This window comes from Mustelus asterias, chromosome 29 (assembly GCF_964213995.1).
Source record: "Mustelus asterias chromosome 29, sMusAst1.hap1.1, whole genome shotgun sequence".
Taxonomy (NCBI): domain Eukaryota; kingdom Metazoa; phylum Chordata; class Chondrichthyes; order Carcharhiniformes; family Triakidae; genus Mustelus; species Mustelus asterias.
The window spans coordinates 8,286,137-8,302,620 of NC_135829.1; the positions used below are offsets into that span (position 1 = coordinate 8,286,137).

Below are 16,484 nucleotides of genomic sequence, written 5' to 3' on the forward strand. Positions count from 1 at the left end.
AAAGAAAGCTAGCTAATATATTCTTACCGCAATTAATAATAAAGCCAAGCTACTAGGTTAAGCACAAATTGCATTTTTCTCAAGATAGATCCCCAGTATCTGCGGTGGTCAGCGGAGGCGGTGGCCTAGTGGCATTATCGCGAGACTATTAATCCAGAAACTCAGCTAATGCTCTCGGGACCTGGGTTCGAATCCCGCCACGCCAGATGGCGGAATTTGAATTCAATAAAAAAATCTGGAATTAAGAATCTAATGATGACCATGAAACCATTGTCGATTGTGGAAAAACCCCATCTGGTTCATTTATGTCCCTTTTGGAAAGGAAATCTGCCGTCCTTACCTGGTCTGGCCTACATGTGACTCCAGAGCCACAGCAATGTGGTTGACTCTCAACGGCCCTCAAATGACCGAGCGAGACACTCAGTTCAAGGGCAACTAGGGATGGGCAATAAATGCTGGCCCAGCCAGTGATGCCCATGTCCTATGAATGGATAAAAAAGCATTGCTGCCTCACCGAGCCAGGAACATGGGTTCAATTCCCGGCTTGGGTCACTGTCTGTGCACGTTCTACCTGTATCTGCGTGGGTTTCCTCCGGGTGCTCCGGTTTCCTCCCACAGTCCGAAAGACGTGCTGGTTAGATGGCCATGCCAAATTGACCCTAGTGTCAAGGGGATTAGCAGGGTAGATATGTGGGGTTACGGGAATGGGGCCTGGATGAGATTGGATGAGTCGGTGCAGACTCGATGGGCCGAATGGCCTCCTTCTGCACTGTAGGGATTCTATGACCCGCTGAGGGCGATCTGACCAGTTTGTTTCTCTGGTCGATCGGCAAGGCGAACCGGTAAGATCGGGCAAGAGGCAAATAAAGTCAGTACCGCGCCCGGAATTTCACCCTCCATCCCTCAGTAGCGCCCCTAGAGTTCAGCAGCTGGCTTCTGCTGGCCTCCCATCCATTGACTCTGTCTACACTTCCTGCTGCCTTGGCAAAGCAGCCAGCATAATTAAGGACCCCACGCACCCCGGACATTCTCTCTTCCACCTTCTTCCGTTGGGAAAAGGATACAAAAGTCTGAGGTCACGTACCAACCGACTCAAGAACAGCTTCTTCCCTGCTGCTGTCAGACTTTTGAATGGACCTACCTTGCATTAAGTTGATCTTTCTCTGCACCCTAGCTATGACTGTAACTCTACATCCTGCACTCTCTCCTTTCCTTCTCTATGAACGGCATGTTTTATCTATATAGTGCGCAAGAAACAATACTATTCACTGTATGCTAATACATGTGACAATAATAAATCCCAGCGAGATTAGGCTCCGCCTTTCCCCCTACTGGCAAGAATCACATCCTGGCACTTTTTTTTGACTCAGTGCCATAAGATTGCTTTTTTTAAAAACTCGCCCAAAAAATGAGTCTGAAACTCTCCCGCTTTCTCGCTTGTTGAGCACTTAGAATTTGTTACATAAAATCCCGCCCAAATTTCTAACAAATATGGTCTGAGACATGATCGCTTTCAACTGAAGGGCAGAATGGAGAGGCCACAGTTTACTTCTGCTAATCCAAAGGCATTTATTCTGGGCTGTTTTGGTGTCCTTATCTGAGGAGGGATGTTCTTGCTATAGAGGGAGTACAGCAAAGGTTTACCAGGCTGATTCCTGGGATGGGCAGGTCTGTCGTATGTGGAGAGTCATGGAATAGAATAGAATCCCTACAATGCAGAAGGAGGCCATTCGGCCCACTGAGTCTGCACCGACAACAATCCCACCCAGGCCCTATCCCTGTAACCCCACATATTTACTAATCTCCCTGATATCACCCAAACACTAAGGAGCAATTTAGCACGGCCAATCAACCTAACCCGCACATGTTTGGACTGTGGGAGGAAACCGGAGCGCTCGGAGGAAACACACGCAGATACGGGGAGAGCGTGCAAACAGTGACCCAAGCCGGGGATTGAACTCGGATCCCTGGCGGTGTGGGACAGCAAGAGAGACTAAGCCGGTTGGGATTGTGTTTGTTGGAGTTTAGGAGAGCGAGAGTTCAGAAATAATGGGCGGGGTTTTACGGTCTCGCTCGTCCCGCAACGTAAAACCCCACCCAAGGTCAACGGACCTTCCCGTGCTCCGATTCCCGTGGCGGGCGGGTCGGTAAAACTCCGGCCTATGCTTCCAGTGGTGGGGGAGTCCAGAACTAGAGGGGTCATAGTCTGAGGCTAAGGGGTAAACCTTATAGGACTGAGGTGAGGAGAATGTGTGGAATTCACTACCACAGGAAGTAGTTGAGGCCAAAACGTTGTGATTTTGAGAAGAAATTAGATACAGCTCTTGGGGCTAAAGGGATCGAGGGATATGGGGGAAGGGGGATCAGGATATTGAATTTGATGATCAGCCATGATCATAATGAACAGCGGAGCAGGCTTGAAGGGCCCAATGGCCTCCTCCTGCTTCCAGTTTCTATGTTTCCATGACATTATGTCACCCTCCAAATGTCAATCAGAAATTCAAAGTAAAGTTTAAAAGTTTGTGTATTAGTCACAAATAAGGTTTACATTAACACTGCAATGAAGTCACTGTGAAATTCCCCTAGTCGCCACAGTCCGGCGCCTGTTCGGGTCAATGCACCCTAACCAGCACGTCTTTCAGACTGTGGGAGGAAACCGGAGCACCCGGAGGAAACCCACACAGACACGGGGAGAAAGTGCAAACTCCACACAGTGAACCCAAGCCGGGAATTGAACCCGGGTCCCTGGCGCTGTGAGGCATCAGTGCTAACCACTGTGCCACCGTGCCGCCCACAAATGAACCAACCGAGTACAAAATACTCTGATAGGCTTTTGCAGAGTCTGTTTCAATTCAAATCAAATAACTTTGGACGAACGGCACTGACTGTGACATTTGGAAAAAGCTACGTGAGACTATGCAGTTTTCAGTACAACATGTCCTGTACTTTTTGGACCCAGGCGACTGTTATAATTCTACTAGGAATGTAACCAAATGAGTGTATCTGAGCAAAGAACAAAGAACAGTACAGCACAGGAACAGGCCCTTCGGCCCTCCAAGCCTGTGCTGATCATGATGCCTGCCTAAACTAAAACCGTATGCCCTTACAGAGTTCATATCCTTCCATTCCCATCCTATTCATGTATTTGTCTAGTTGCCCCTTAAATGCCGCTATCGTACCTGCTCCCACCACCTCCCCGGGCAGCGCGTTCCAGACATTCACCACCCTCTGTGTAAAAAAGACTTGCCTCGCACATCTCCTCTAAACTTTTCCCCACACACCTTAAACCCATGTCCCCGAGTACTTGACTTTCCTACCCTAGGAAAGAGCATCTGACTATCCACTCTGTCCATGCCACTCATAATCTTGTAGACTTCTATCAAATCACCCCTCAACCTTCGTCATTCCAGTGAGAACAAACCAGGTTTCTCCAACCTCTCCTCATAGCTAATGCCCTCCAGATCAGGCAACATCCTGGTAAATCTCTTCTGTACCCTCTCCAAAGCATCCACATCCTTCCGGTAGTGTGGCGACCAGAATTGAACACTATATTCTAAAATGAGGCCTAACTAAAGTTGTGTAAGTTGATGCTAAAGATGAACTTTGTCCGACACAACCTCCTCATTTACACGATGCTTTTCTTTCTGGAAATTCTGGTCTCCTGGAGAGGCTAGCTGCAGTTTATTTTTTTAAACAGATTTCCAGCATGATTGGATATTCTACGGTTAAATCCAAAATAGGCTGAGGGGGTGAATTTTCCAAATTTGGACTCATGCCGGCAAGGAGCAGATTCAAGATACTGGCGCTACGACAGCTTGACCCTACCTCCTCTGCAAGGTCACCTGCCAAAAGTATCCCTCGGGCAAACAAGTTGGACTTGTACCCGGATGGCTATGAGCAAGGAGGGGCGGCACGGTGGCACAGTGATTAGCACTGCTGCCTCACAGCGCCAAAGAGCTGGGTTCGATCCCCGGCTTGGGCCACTGTCTGTGTGGAGTTTGAAAGTTCTCCCCGTGTCTGCGTGGGTTTCCTCCGGGTGCTCCGGTTTCCTCCCACAGTCCATGCTGGTTAGGGTGCATTGGCCGTGCTAAATTCTCCCTCAGTGTACCCGAACAGGCGCCGGAGTGAGGCGACTGGCGGATTTTCACAGTAACTTCATTGCAATGTTAATGGCCTCCTTGGTGCGAGGAGGCAGCAGTGCTAACCACTGTACCACCGTGCTGCCCAGTTGTAAAAGTAATTGAAGCAGTGCCAGGGACCCGGGGCGGCACGGTGGCACTGCTGCCTCACAGCGCCAGGTTTGATTCCCGGCTTGGGTCACTGTCTGTGCGGAGTCTGCACATTCTCCCCGTGTCTGCGTGGGTTTCCTCCGGGTGCTCCGGTTCCCTCCTACATGTGCGGGTTAGGTGGATTGGCCATGCTAAGTTGCTCCTTAGTATCAGCGGGGCTAGTAGGGTAAATATGTGAGGTTACGGGGATAGGGCCTGGGTGGGATTGTGGTCGGTGCAGACTCGATGGGCCAAATAACCTCCTTCTGCACTGTCGGGATTCTATGAACTCCAAATCATTCAAAATCATCAGCCAACCATTGATGAATAAATTCTTTTTGAGTGATTGATTAATCCGAGATTTACTGTAATCCGGTAGGATCAAGTTGTTTCATGTTGCAAGCATTGGATACAATTGAGCAACAGAATGAGTAAAACGCTGTCACATTCAGGCTCGCTGTTGTGGAGCCGGTGGGTGGTTTGCCTCATCTGTGCAAAGACTTCATTGTTAGATATTTCTGCCGATGCAATTACATTTAAATGCAAAGCTTAAAAAAAATTAACTCAACTACATTTTAAAACTCAGCAGGCATGCTGGGATTCGCTGGAAAAGTTGACCGCATTTTTGAAAGTACAATGCCAGCAAAAACTTGCCTTTCATACCCAAAAACACGCTCTCCATGGCCACAGCTGCGAGGATTGTTTTGGTAGTCAGAGACAGCATGTACCAAACAATTTCAGTACGAGATAAGGGTTAAGATATAGTTTTGGAACTGTGTGTGCAGTGGTCAGTCTGTTTTCGAGATCTGTTCAGTCTGTTTTGAGTTCTTTGATCAGTCCAGGACTGGTAAATAAAGCCAGTATATCTTTCTCTCTCTCTCGCGAGTTATTTTCTCTTTCTGTGATGATTTAATTTTAAATTCTGTTTAATAAAAGAAATTCATCGTATCAGTGCCGTCTCCGTCTATTCTAAGGAATGAATGGACCCTGCACTCTCCCTGGAGATAGTCATCGACTTCAGGAAACATAGTGGAGGACATGCCCATGTCTACAAAGATGGTGATGAACTGGAGATGGTCGAGAGCTTCACGTTCCTAGGTGTTCAGATCACCAACAACCTGTCCTGGTCCCTTCATGCCGATGCTATAACTTAAAAAGCTCATCAACGCCTCTACTTCCTCAAGAGGCCAAGGAAGTCTGGTATGTCCGCTAAGACTCTCACCAATTTTCACAGATGCACCATAGAAAGCATCCTTTCCAGATGTATCACAGCTTGGTATGGCCAATACTGTCCAATACTGCAAGAAACTACAAAGGGTTGTGAATGTAGCCCAGTCCATCACTCAAACAAGCTTCCCATCCATTGAATCCATCTACACTTCCGCTGCCTCGGAAAAGCAGCCAGCATAAACAAGGACCCCACGCGCATCCTGGACATAATCTCTTCCATCTTTTTCCATCGGTCTGAGATCACGTACCAATTGACTCAAGAACAGCTTCTTCCCTGCTGCCATCAGTCTTCGGAAAGGACCTATCCTATATTAAGCTGATCTATCTCTACACCCGAGCTATGACTGTAATGCTACATTCTGCACCCTCTCCTTTCCTTCTCCCCTATGTACTCTATGAAGGGTAAAGGGTTATGGGGAGCAGGCAGGAAAGGGCTGTTGAGACCAGGATAAGATCAGCCATGATCATATTAAATGGCGGAGTGGGTTGGAAGGACTGAATTGCCCACTCCCGCTCCTAACTCCTATGTTCCTATAAGGGTCAACAAAATAGCCAATGCATAAGACCATAAAATGTGGAAGCAGAAGTAGGCCATTCAGCCCATCGAGTCTGCTCTGCCATTCAATGAGATCATGACTGATCTGAGGTGATAATCCTCAACTCCACTTTCCCGCCTTATCCCCATAATCCTTGTTTCCCTGACTGATTAAAAATCTGTCCTTGAACGTACTGAACGACCCAGCCTCTACAGCCCTCTGCGGTAAAGAATTTCACACACTCAGTACACTCAACGAATAAATTCCCCCTCATCGCTGTCTTAAATGGGCCCTTACTCTGAGATTACGCCCTCTGGTCCTCGACTCTCCCACAAGGGGGGAAAAGAACCTCTCAGCATCTACCCTGTCAAAGCCCCCTGAGAATCTGATACGTCTCAATAAGGATGAATGGCCTTATGAATGCTGTCTGTAATTCGATGCAGTAAGAATGTAGATTCATAAGACCATAAAACATAGGAGCAGAATTAGGCCATTCAGCCCATCAAGTCTGCTTCGCCATGCAATGAGACCGCGACTGATCTGATGTGATGATCCACAACTCCATTTTCCCGCCTTATCCCCATAACCCTCGATTCCCTTACTAATTAAAAACCTGTCTATCTCAGCCTTGAACATACTTAACGACCCTCTGCGGTAATGAACTCCACCCCCCTCTGAGAGAAGAAATTCCTACTCATCCCTGTCTTAAATGGGCGACCCCCTTACTCTGAGATTATGTCCTCTGGACCTAGACGCTCCCCACAAGGGGAAACAACCTCTCAGAATCTATCCTATTAGGCCCCCTGGGATTCCGATATATTTCAAAAAAGTCACCTCACATTCTCCTAAACTCCAGTGAGTACAGACCAACCGACTCAACCTCTCCCCATAAGAAAATTCCTCCACACCTGGGGTCAACCTTGTGAACCTTCCCTGGACTGTCGTCAATGCCAGTATATCTTTCCCTAGATTAGGGGACCAAAGCTGTTCACCGTATTCCTGGTGTGGGGTGTGACCAGTTCCTCGTATCGTTTTAGCAAGACTTTAACAAGACAGTTTCTATTTCCCTCTGCGCGTGGAACAGTCAAAAGGCTGATCTGTTTAGGAGCTAGTTTCAAATAAACACTGGTGCGTTCTGTGACTTCAAATAACTATTCAAAAAAAAAAAGAGTTTGATGGATTACTCTTACAGAGCAATGTAACATGACCAATATTGTTTCACCATGAGTCAGGGACAGGCAATGGAAATTCCGTTTCCAATCCAAAAGATGATCACTGGGTCTATTGTTCTCACAGAACATGCCTTCGGAGTTGTATTTCCTGCTTACCCGAACACCCTTCGATTCACAGGAGTTACGACATTTCCGAAAGGAGTGCCCAATTTGGAAGCTACAGTCAGATGTGAAGCCTGAAATGCCACTCACACATGTTTCACTAAAGGGAGGTGATGGCCTAGTGGTATTATGGCCAGACTATTAATCCAGAAACTTCAGCTAATGTTTTGGAGACCTGGGTTCGAATCCCGCCACAGCAGGTGGTGGAATTGGAATCCCATAAAAAATATCCGGAATTAAGTATCTACTGATGACCGTGAAACCATTGTCAATTGTCGGAAAAACCCATCTGGTTCCTTTAGGGAAGGAAATCTGCCGTCCTCACCTGGTCTGGACTACATGTGACTCCAGAGCCACAGCAATTTGGTTGACTCTCAACTGCCCTCCAAGGGCAACTAGGGATGGGCAGTAAATGTTAGAAGATGTCTCACAACACCAGGTTAAAGTCCAACTGGTTTATTTGGTAGCAAAAGCCACTAGCTTTCGGAGCGCTGCTCCTTCGTCAGGTGAGTGGGAGTTCTGCTCACAAACAGGGCATATAAAGACACAAACTCAATTTACAAAATAATGGCTGGAATGCGAGTCTTTACAGGTAATCAAGTCTCAAAGGTAATGAACACCGCTCAACAATCACCAGGCAAGAGTGTTCTCTTCCTGTTGGGGAACACTTCAGCAGTCACGGGCATTCGGCCTCTGATCTTCGGGTAAGCATTCTCCAAGGCGGCCTTCACGACACACGACAACGCAGAGTCGCTGAGCAGAGACTGATAGCCAAGTTCTGCACACATGAGGACGGCCTCAACTGGAATCTTGGGCTCATGTCACACTATCTGTAACCCCCACGACTTGCCTGGGCTTGCAAAATCTCACTAACTGTCCTGTCTGGAGACAATACACATCTCTTTAACCTGTGCTTAACCGTCTCTCCACTCACATTGTTTGTACCTTTACGACTTGATTACCTGTAAAGACTCGCATTCCAACCATTATTTTGTAAATTGAGTTTGTGTCTTTATATGCCCTGTTTGTGAAGTGAAATCCCACTCACCTGATGAAGGAGCAGTGCTCCGAAAGCTAGTGGCTTTTGCTACCAATAAACCTGTTGGACTTTAACCTGGTGTTGTGAGACTTCCTACTGTGTTTATCCCAGTCCAACGCCGGCATCTCCACATCAATAAATGTTAGCCAGCCAGCAAAAATTCCTTCATGGGATGTGGGCATCGCTGGCAAGGCCAGCATTTATTGCCCATCCCTAATTGCCCTTGAACTGAGTGGCTTGCTCGGCCATTTCAGAGTCGACCACATTGCTGTGGGTCTGGAGTCACTTAGAGTCCTACAGTGCAGAAGGAGGCAATTCGGCCCATCGAGTCTGCACCGACAACTATCCCACCCAGGCCCTATCCCCATAACCCCATCTATTTACTCCTAGCTAGTCCCCCTGACATTAAGAGGCAATTTAGCATGGCCAATCCACCTAACCCGCACATCTTTGGACTGTGGGAGGAAACCGGAGCATCCAGAAGAAACCCACGCAGACACGGGGAGAATGTGCAAACTCCAGACAGACAGTGACCCAAGGCCAGGAATCGAACCCAAGTCCCTGGCGCTCTAAGGCAGCAGTGCTAACCACTGTGCCACCATTCCGCCCCTGTAGGCCAGACCAGGTAAGGACAACAGATTTCCTTCCCTAACTGGATATTAGTGAACCAGGTGGGTTTTTCCGACAATTGACAATGGTTTCATGATCATTAGTAAATTCTTAATTCCAGATATTCTTTATTGAATTCAAATTCCACCATCTGCCGGGGCTGGATTCGAACCCGGGTCCCCAGAACATCAACTGAGTCTCTGTTTTTTAATGACAAAAGGTGGTAAATTTCATTGCCACTATTACTAAGCTAGTTTTCAATTCTGTATTTATTAATTGAATTTAAATCCCACCAGCTGCCGTAGTGGGATTTGAACCCATTTCACCTGAGCATTAGCAGGAGGGCTGCTGGATTGTGATTCCCGTGGCATTGCCAGTAAGTCATGTATCCCCTGATAGGGTGATGCTAATGTTAATGTTGAGTCTAATGGCCTAATGGAGTAAATGAAACATACACCAGATTAATGTACAAAGAACAAAGAAAATTACAGCACAGGAACAGGCCCTTCGGCCCTCCAAGCCTGCCCCGACCATGCTGCCCGAGTGAACTAAAACTCCCTACCCTTCCAGGGACCATATCCCTCTATTCCCATCCTATTCATGTATTTGTCAAGACGCCCCTTAAAACTCACTACCGTATCTGCTTCCACTACCTCCCCTGGTAGCGAGTTCCAGGCACCCACCACCCTCTGTGTAAAAAAAACTTGCCTCGTACATCTCCTTTAAACCTTGCCCCCCGCACCTTAAACCTGTGCCCCCGAGTAATTGACTCTTCTACCCTGGGAAAAAGCTTCTGACTATCCACTCTGTCCATGCCCCTCATTATCTTGAAGACTTTCTATCAGGTCTCCCCTCAACCTCCGTCGTTCCAGTGAGAACAAACCAAGTTTCTCCAACCTCTCCTCATACCTAATGCCCTCCATGCCAGGCAACATCCTGGTAATTTTTTTCTGTACCCTCTCCAAAGCCTCCACATCCTTCTGGTAGTGTATGATTAAAAATGTTAACATTCTCCTTGCCTGGACACAGTCAAATTGTCAATTGTCATAAATTTCCAATGTTACCCGACTACAAGCAAAGCAGCACAGTGGTTCACACTGCTGCCTCACAGCTCCAGAGACCCTGATTCAATTCCGGCCTCGGGTCACTGTCTGTGCGGAGTCGGCACATTCTCCCCGTGTCTGCGTGGGTTTCCTCCGGGTGCTCCGGTTTCCTCCCACTGTCTGAAAGACGTGCTGGCTAGGTGGATTGGCCATGCTAAATTCTCCCTCAGTCTACAAGGATGTTGCCTGGGTTGGGGAGCATGCCTTATGAGGATAGGTTGAGGGAGCTCGGCCTTTTCTCCTTGGAGAGACGAAGGATGAGGGGTGACCTGATAGAGGTGTATAAGATGTTGAGAGGTATTGATCGAGTGGACAGTCAGAGGCTTTTTCCTAGGGCTGAAATGGTTGCCACAAGAGGACACAGGTTTAAGGTGCTGGGGAGTAGGTACAGAGGAGATGTCAGGGGTAAGTTTTTCACTCAGAGGGTGGTGGGTGCGTGGAATGGGCTGCCAGCAACGGTGGTGGAGGCGGATTCGATAGGGTCTTTTAAGAGACTTTTAGATAAGTACATGGAACTTAGTAAGATAGAGGGTTATAGGTAAGCCTAGTAATCACTAAGGTAGGGACATGTTCGACACAACTTTGTGGGCTGAAGGGCCTGTATTGTGCTGTAGTTTTTCTATGTTTGTATGTACCCAAACAGGCGCTGGAGTGTGGCGACGGGGGGAATTTCACAGTAACTTCATTGCAGTGTTAATGTAAGCCTTACTTGTGACTAATAAATAAATAAACTTAAATTTACCCAACAATGTACTGAAAAAAAACCCATCAGGGTCATTTCGCCTTAAATAACCGATACTCACTTGTAGCAATAGTTGGCATCATGGGTATTGTATCGGCAAAGATTCCCGTCATCCGGAGGAGTAGCGGAGAAGAAGATAGTGGGGGAGAGGTTGTAACGCCCAACTCTGCAATGTTCATCCAGTTCCCTGGGAATGCCAGGCTCAATGGCAACTCTGTCTCCTGTAGCAGAGTAAACACTCGGACAGTCAATCCGCAAACAAACAACAAAGAAAATTACAGCACAGGAACAGGCCCTTCGGCCCTCCAAGCCCGTGCCGACCATGCTGCCTGACTGAACTAAAACCCCCTACCCTTCCGGGGACCGTATCCCTCTATTCCCATCCTATTCATGTATTTGTCCAGATGCCACTTGAAAGTCACTATTGTATCTGCATCCACTACCTCCCCCGGCAACGGGTTCCAGGCACCCACCACTCTCTGTGTAAAAAGCTTGCTTCAACACCATCATTGCTGGAGGAGATTGCTGGTGTGTTCCACCTGGCTTCAACTTAGCCCAAGTATGGATGTGAGACCAGGATCTCAGAGACGGAGGGAGGTCAACTTGCACAACAGCTATGATTTGACTTTGATTTGATTTATTATTGTCACATGTATTAACATACAGTGAAAAGTATTGTTTCTTGCGCGCTATACAGACAAAGCATACCGTTCATAGAGAAGGAAAGGAGAGAGTGCAGAATGTAGTGTTACAGTCATAGCTAGGGTGTAGAGAAAGATCAACTTAATGCAAGGTAGGTCCATTCAAAAGTCAGCAGGGAAGAAGCTGTTCTTGAGTCGGTTGGTACGTGACTTCAGACTTTTGTAACATTTTCCCGACGGAAGAAGGTGGAAGAGAGAATGTCCGGGGTGCGTGGGGTCCTTAATTATGCTGGCTGCTTTGCCGAGGCAGCGGGAAGTGTAGACAGAGTCAATGGATGGGAGGCTGGTTTGCGTGATGGATTGGGCTACGTTCATGACCTTTTGTAGTTCCTTGCAGTCTTGGGCAGAGCAGGAGCCATACCAAGCTGTGATACAACTAGAAAGAATGCTTTCTATGGTGCATCTGTAAAGGATGGTGAGAGTCGTAGCTGACATGCCAAATTTCCTTAGTCTTCTGAGAAAGTAGAGGCGTTGGTGGGCTTTCTTAACTGTAGTGTTGGCATGGGGGGACCAGGATAGGTTGTTGGTGATCTGAACACCTAAAAACTTGAAGCTCTCGACCCTTTCTACTTCGTCCCCGTTGATGTAGACAAGGGCATGTTCCAAATATGGGTTCAGAGGAAAGTGCAGAAAGAGTGCCAAGGTAACACTGTGGTTAGCACAACTACCTCACTTGGTGGGGGGGGCACGCGGTGCGGGTGGGCGGGGAGGTTGAAGAGAGGCGAGATTGAAAAATAATTAGGATCTGATCGGTCCTGAGTCTCCGGTCACATGAATCATTTTTGGAAAAATGGGACACACACGCAATTTCCATACTACAGGCCACCAGTTTATAACAGTTTTCCCTTTATTAATCCACTGTCAAGACGCTTTTTTTACTCATTTGTGGGACATGGGTGTCACGGGCTAGGCCAGCATTTATTGCCCATCCCTAGTTGCCCCTTGAGAAGGTGGTGGTGAGCTGCCTTCTTGAATCGCTGCAGTCCACGTGCTGTGGGTTGACCCACAATGCCGTGAAGTGAGGGAATTCCAGGATTTTGACCCAGTGACTGTGAAGGAATGGCCGATATATTTCCAAATCAGGATGATGAGTGGCTTGGAGGGGAACTTGCAGGTGGTGGTGTTCCCACGTATCTGCTGCCTTTGTCCTTCTAGACGGAAGTGGTCATGGGTTTGGAAGGCACTGTTGAAGGATCTTCAATAAAATCTTTCGAGATAGGATCCCATACTTAAAGTCGGGAAGAGGAAGGGTATCTTTGAGAGTAGTTAGAAGAAAATCACCATCAGTCTAACGGCACGGGAAACACAGTCTTTCATTTTGCCAAATTCTACCAAAGGGCCCATTGTTATTCCAAAAGAACATCACAGTTTTATTGAGTCAGCTGATGATAAGCTCTTAGCAAATTAACATGTGTGATTAATACTTTCATATTTCCCCCAACCCACATTGGGGACGGCATTTGGACTTTTCCAATGAACCTGTGTCCTCTGGCTGGGATTCTAGAACAAGGGCGGGGTGGTCACAGTCTCAGGATATGGAGTAGGCCATTTAGGACTGAGTTGAGGTGAAGCTTCTTCACTCAGATTGGGGTGGGATGAACCTGTGGAATTCTCTCCCACAGAAGGCTGGAGGCCCAGACACTGAATATATTTAAGAAGGGAATCGATTTCTAGACTTGATAAAGGTGTTAAGGGATATGGGGAGAGGGTGGGAGCATGGCGTTGAGATAGACGAGCAGCCATGATCATATTGAATGGCGGAGCAGGCTCGAAGGACCAAACAACCTACTTTCTTTTTCTTTCATTGGTAGAACAATGGGTGTCACTGGCTGGCCAGCATTTATTGTCCATCTCTAGTCACCCTTGAACTGAGTGGTTTGTTCGGCCATTTCAGAGGGCAGTTGAGAGTCAACCACTCTGCTGTGGCTCTGGAGTCCAGACCCACAGCAGTGTGGTCGACTCCAAAATGGTCGTGCAAGCCACCCATTTCGAGGGCAATTAGGGATGGGCAACCAATGCTGGCCTTGCCATGAAAGCATTGAAAGAATTTTTTTTCATGAAAGAATTTTTTTTTTATTCATGGGGCATGGGCGTCGCTGGCTGGCCAGCATTTATTGCCCATCCCTAGTTGGCCGAGGGCAGTTGCGAGTCAACCACATTGCTGTGGCTCTGGAGTCACATGTAGGCCAGACCGGGTAAGGATGGCAGATTTCCTTCCCTAAAGAACCATGGCGGCACGGTAGCACAGTGGTTAGCACTGCTGCTTCACAGCTCCAGGGACCTGGGTTCGATTCTCGGCTTGGGTCACTGTCTGTGTGGAGTTTGCACATTCTCCTCGTGTCTGCGTGGGTTTCCTCCGGGTGCTCCGGTTTCCTCCCACAGTCCAAAGATGTGCGGGTTAGGTTGGTTGGCCATGCTAAAATTGCCCTTAGTGTCCTGAGATGTGTAGATTAGTGGGTAAATATATGGGGGTAGGGCCTCGGTGGGATTGTGGTCGGTGCAGACTCGATGGGCAGAATGGCCTCTTTCTGTGCTGTAGGGTTTCTATGATTTCTATGAACCAGATGGGTTTTTCCAACAATCGACAATTGTTTCATGGTCGTCAGTAGACTCTTGTCATTAGAATCACAGAATCCCTACTGTGCAGAAGGAGGCCATTCGGCCCATCGAGTCTGCACAGACCACAATCCCACTCAAGCCGTATTCCCAGAACCCCACATATTTACCCTGCTAATCCCCCTGACACTAGGGTAAATTTAGCATGGCCAATCCACCTAACCTACACATCTTTGGCTTGTGGGAGGAAACCGGAGCACTCGGAGGAAACCCACGCAGACACGGGGAGAATGCGCAAACTCCACACAGACAGTGACCCATGCTGGGAATCGAACCCGGGTTCCTGGCGCTGTGAGGCAGCAGTGCTAACCACTGTGCCACCGTGTTGCACTCCCTCAATACTGCACTTGCGCATCGGCCTAAAATATTGAGCTGGAGAGGGCCTTGAACCCACATCTGTCTGACTCAGTGTTGAGAGAGCTATCCATTTAGTCAGGGCTGCTAACCATTGTACCACATATTTTTTATTGAATTCAAATTCCACCATCTGCCGCGGTGGGATTCGAACCCGGGGTCCCCAGAACATTAGCTGAGTTCCTGGATTAATTATCCAGCGATAATACCACTAGACCGTCGCCTCCTGCTCCTAGTTTTTACGCTTCTCATACATTCGCACCCGTGACTGCAGAGGTAACATCAACGCTTCCAGTTTCTTGCGGACTAACCTGCCTTAAGATGTCGAACTCCGGATCCCACTTTAAATACCGTCCCTGAGGCCTCATGCCCCAGAACCATTGGTTCCTTCAAAATGAAATCTCCAATTCCTCCATTTTGCCAGTAATGGACATCAGAGCCACAGATCCCAACGGAATCCATCTTCAGTAGGACCTCTGAAACCAAATCAAAACCTTGGAAAAGATGCAGTTTAGAATTGGCGCATTTTGGGATCGTTTGATGACCCCCACGGAAAGGGTTTGACAAAATACATGAGGAGCAAGCATTGCGTGTTCACTCCAACTGAGAAAAGAAGATTCTGATATAATATTTTGGCCATTTAATCATCTCCTTCATCCCCACAACCATCCAAGATGTCTGCTCTACTCAAATTCTTTCGCCTTCCATATTTTTTTTAATTCATCCGTGGGACATGGGCGTCGCTGGCTGGCCATCATTTAGTGCCCATCCCTAGTTGCCCGAGGGCAGTTGGGATTCAACCACATTGCTGTGGCTCTGGAGTCACATGTAGGCCAGACCAGGTGAGGATGGCAGATTTCCTTCCCTAATAGACCAGATGGGTTTTTCCGACAATGATTTCATGGTTGTCAGTAGATTCTTAATTCCAGATTTTTTTATGCATTGAATTCAAATTTCACCATCTGTTGTGGCGGGATTCGAACCCGGGTCCCAGTAAATTAGCTGAGTTTCTGGATTAATAGTCTAGCGATAATACCACTAGGCCACGGCATTGGTGGACATGCCTCTAGCAGCCTTGGGCCCCAATTTGCTTCCGAAATCTCACTGCCTTTCTTTCCACCTTTACGATGCTCCTGAAACCCTTCCCTTTTGACCTGGCTTTTGGTGATCTGTGCCTCAATAGGGACTGAGTGTCAACTTCTGTTTTATGGAGAGGTAAACAAGTGGGTGTTACCCCTTGGGTGGGTCAATTTTATATTGGCCCAGAAGTCATGGATCTTGGTAATAATATTTACGTCCGGCTTTGACTTGGTCTCTTGTGAAATGTCTTGGGCTAAGTTGTGACGTTACAGGTGCTACATAAATGCAGGATGTTGTTGCTGCTGTTAGCTCTATCAGTGTGCAGTGACCATTTGTCAGAACTAGAATGTGGTGGTGATGAACTTGCTTCAAAGCAAGTTACCAAGCCAAAACACTAACTCTCTCTCTCTCTCTGCACAATATAGAATCCATGCAGTGTAGAGGGAGGCCCATCAAGTTTCCACAAGTCTCGGAAAGAGCATCTTTCCCAGGTTCACCCCACCCTACCCTATCCGCATAACTCCAAGCATTTAGCATGGCCAATCCACCTAACCTGCACATCTTTGGACACTAAGGGGCAATTTAGCATGGCCAATCCACCTAACCTACACACCTTAAGAGTGTGGGAGGAAACCCACGCAGACACGGGAAGAACATGCAAACTCCACACAGACAGTGACCCAAGCCAGGAATCGAACCCGGGTCCCTGATGCTGTGAGGCAGCAGTGCTAGCCACTGTGCCACCTGGCCTGTGCAGTGTTTCCAGCACTTTCTATTTTACGTCAGGTTCAGTTTGCTTCCCTTTTCGAACGTAACCGATTCAGCATTGGCTGAACAGGGACCCTTAGTTCCAACACGTTCTGCTTACTTAT

At 47.7% G+C, this 16,484-nt stretch overlaps 1 protein-coding gene across 1 annotated transcript in view; it reads right to left on the minus strand.

The window, feature by feature from the left end:
* The window catches only part of LOC144480529 (sorbitol dehydrogenase-like), a 51,563-nt gene that overhangs the window by 13,671 nt on the left and 21,408 nt on the right, over positions 1-16,484 (minus strand). The window contains exons 5-6 of the mRNA XM_078200093.1: positions 14,844-15,008; positions 10,923-11,082 (exon numbers count right to left, since the gene is read on the minus strand). Coding sequence (XP_078056219.1) covers positions 10,923-11,082; positions 14,844-15,008 — 325 coding nt within the window. The remainder of the gene's footprint in view (positions 1-10,922; positions 11,083-14,843; positions 15,009-16,484) is intronic.